At 44.9% G+C, this 3008-nt stretch overlaps 1 protein-coding gene across 1 annotated transcript; it reads right to left on the bottom strand.

The window, feature by feature from the left end:
* Nucleotides 1–157: 157 nt before the first annotated feature.
* SARC_05819 (hypothetical protein) lies at nucleotides 158–2962 on the bottom strand (the record flags this gene model as incomplete). Its single annotated transcript, XM_014300300.1, has 4 exons — nucleotides 2885–2962; nucleotides 1744–2138; nucleotides 1050–1290; nucleotides 158–314 (listed from the first exon to the last, which is right to left on the bottom strand). Exons 1-4 carry the CDS (start codon nucleotides 2893–2895, stop codon nucleotides 158–160), a joined length of 804 nt encoding a protein of 267 aa, XP_014155775.1. The 5' UTR covers nucleotides 2896–2962.
* Between the last annotated feature and the right edge of the window lie 46 nt (nucleotides 2963–3008).

The following is a 3008-nucleotide window of genomic DNA, read 5'->3' as shown; positions in this document are numbered from 1 at the left end:
TATATATATATATGTGTGTGTGTGTGTATATATATATATATATATATATAATATAAATATATATATACATATCTATTATATATATATATATATATATATTATCATGTAGTTCTCCAACTGACGAACCATACCCACACACTGCACCCCCATGCCAGTCTCACACATACGCTGTCATGAACTTCAGCTGGTTGCGTTCGCGAATAGCACCGATGAACATGCTGTGTCGCTTAGAGTCCTGTTTGCCATTCTTGATGTCTTTGAGTTCGGATCGGTAGCCCTTCATCTGCTCGAGTATCTTCTGCCACTCTTCATCTCTGTAAAACGTAAATTTTCCAGAGACAGATAGAGAGAGAGATAGTTGATTAGTATCCGTTTACAAGTACTTCTACATCGCTGAGGTCGACCCTGTCGCTCTCCTGCTCCTGTGTGCTATTGATACGGTGCGTGTCTGTGTGTTCGCAGTACAGTTGCCTAAATCAACTCAAGAAGCACACCACCCACATTTACATTATATACACATACACACATTGCATATACACACATCCATAATACATATTCGCGTTGATATATAGCACCCACATTTATGTTATATACACATGCACACATTACACATTACACTTGGACACATCCACGATACACTATAGCATTCCTATACCACACACATTCACTTTATATACACATACACATATTGCATATACACACATCCACAATACACAATAGTGTTCATATACCACCCATATGTACGTTCCACACACTTACACACGTTGCACATACAAACATCAACAATATACAATGGCTTTCATATATCACCCTATACGTTAGTTACATACACATACACGTACACACATTGCCCATACACACATCCACAATTCACACTGCCATCATACACCCACCTATACGTTACATACACATACACAAATTGCACACACACACACCCACACTACACGCTCCCATCCATACACCATCCACATATACGTTATATACACATACACACATTGGACACCCACACACCCACACTACACGCTCCCATCCATACACCACCCACATACTCGTCATCATCCTCATCCACATCGCTGAGCCCGTCACTGTCGCTCGCCTGCTCGTGTGTGTTGTTGATACGGCTCGTGTCTGTGTGTTCGTGGTACAGTTCATTGAACTCGGTGTCGTCAATGTCACTCAAGCCCTCGTCATCGTCCGAGTGGCCCTGTTCACTGTCTGAGTGTGAGAGCTGGTTCTTCTTGCCTTTAGCGTATGCGCTGGTGCTGGTGTTCATTACGCCTGTGCTGGTGTCTGAGAGAGTAGGAGGGAGGGTGTTGAGAGCGATGGGTAGGTACGCTATAGTAACGGATTTGTATGTATATGTAAAGTGATGATACGAGAATACCGGTTCAGTGTGTAGGGGGAGTGCTCCGTACTGCCCCTATCCGTGCCATTGAATGCACTATGCGTGCATGCACCTCGACCACAAACTCTAAACCCAAAACCCTAAAAACGGTTACCCAATTGAATCGCCAACACTAATGAAATCCGATGGTCATAGAAATCACAATTATTGTGCACATTTACCATATCAGCCAGTCTGCTATTAGCACAGATACCTACCTTTACACAGGTTTAACGTATGCATAAGAATCGCCCCTTATAAACCCAGCCCTCTGCACACACGTGTAATCCCGCACCATAGCGAGCGTACTCAGATGTGATGTGGTGTGGTGTGCATGTATCTCATGCAAACAGTCATACCCGCTGCTTTATCATCCTTATCCATATCCACCATGACCTTCTCATCTAAGTCGGCTATCGTCTTTATTCCCTTCCTGCCAGTCCCGGGATTGGCAGCCAGCAGTTTCTCCACACCCGACTTCTCCTTGGCCAACGATGATCTTATGTTCCTAGCGCTTCTCCTCGCACTCACAGCTGTCTTACTCTTACCCGCCTTATCCATACCTCCCTTATTTGTACCCGTGCTGGTTTTCTTAACACTCTGCGAGGCACTCGCTGCGGACCCAGCCCTCGCCTTCTTCCTCTTCGGTCTCTTGCCATTGTGGTCGGCGTCACTGTCTGTGTCACTGTCAACATCTGACACGTGTGTGACTGTGGCTGTGGCTTTGGCTGCCCGTGTGGTTGCTTTGCCCTTTCTGCAATGTATAATAGAGTTTCGGTATATGTGAGGTGTGTACGTATGGACCGAACAATTGATAACCCTGGACTACAAGGCTGGTAAGAACAGGTGGCATGGTATGATACTTTGACGCCTGATTCCACGTGCGAGAGATAGGCACGTCCCGTTTCGATGCAAATTCGTATGGGAGTGTCCGACACTATGGTCGAGTACACGCCATTATAGTATGACACCAAATGTGTCGTGTTAGATATGGTCGACCGTGTGAGAGATGAATCATAGTGATACCACATGTGTTGTATTAGTTCTGGTATATCGTTTGAGAGATGAATCACTGCACCACCAAGCAGATACAAATCCACTAGTAGCGGAAAGTAGCCGTAGTAATATCGCCCTGCATATGCACACACACACCCGTGGGGTAGACGGTACGAATGTATAGGCACACATCGCAACCAACACACCGAGTACATCCATGTGCAGTGGCATGTGTACACACCGAGTATATCAACGTGCAGTGACATGTGTATGTATATGCATGTGCACGAGCGTAGATTTATGTAAAGGAGACATTCCCACGTTAAAATCCATTCACACAGAGCGAGAGAGGCAGTCCCGGACACAACAGGGAATGCTCTGTAGTGACAGGCAACTGGCTGAACAATGACTACTATCTATTGTGCACATCATTCTTGTAAGTTTTAAACATGAGAAAAAAACTAGTCACTATGCAATTCGAATCCATATACGATATAGACGTACCTCCCAGGCATTTTAGTCTCAACCGCCTTTGTACCAAACAGTGTAGTTTGCCTCAACACCTTACCCTTGCCCTGAGCTGGATTTGAAAAATAGCCGTGAATCAGTATATACTACCAGGTATATA

Source organism: Sphaeroforma arctica, assembly GCF_001186125.1.
Source record: "Sphaeroforma arctica JP610 unplaced genomic scaffold supercont1.388, whole genome shotgun sequence".
Classification (NCBI taxonomy): domain Eukaryota; class Ichthyosporea; order Ichthyophonida; genus Sphaeroforma; species Sphaeroforma arctica.
Note: the sequence above shows the minus strand (reverse complement) of the source record. Positions and strands in the feature narration are given on the sequence as shown.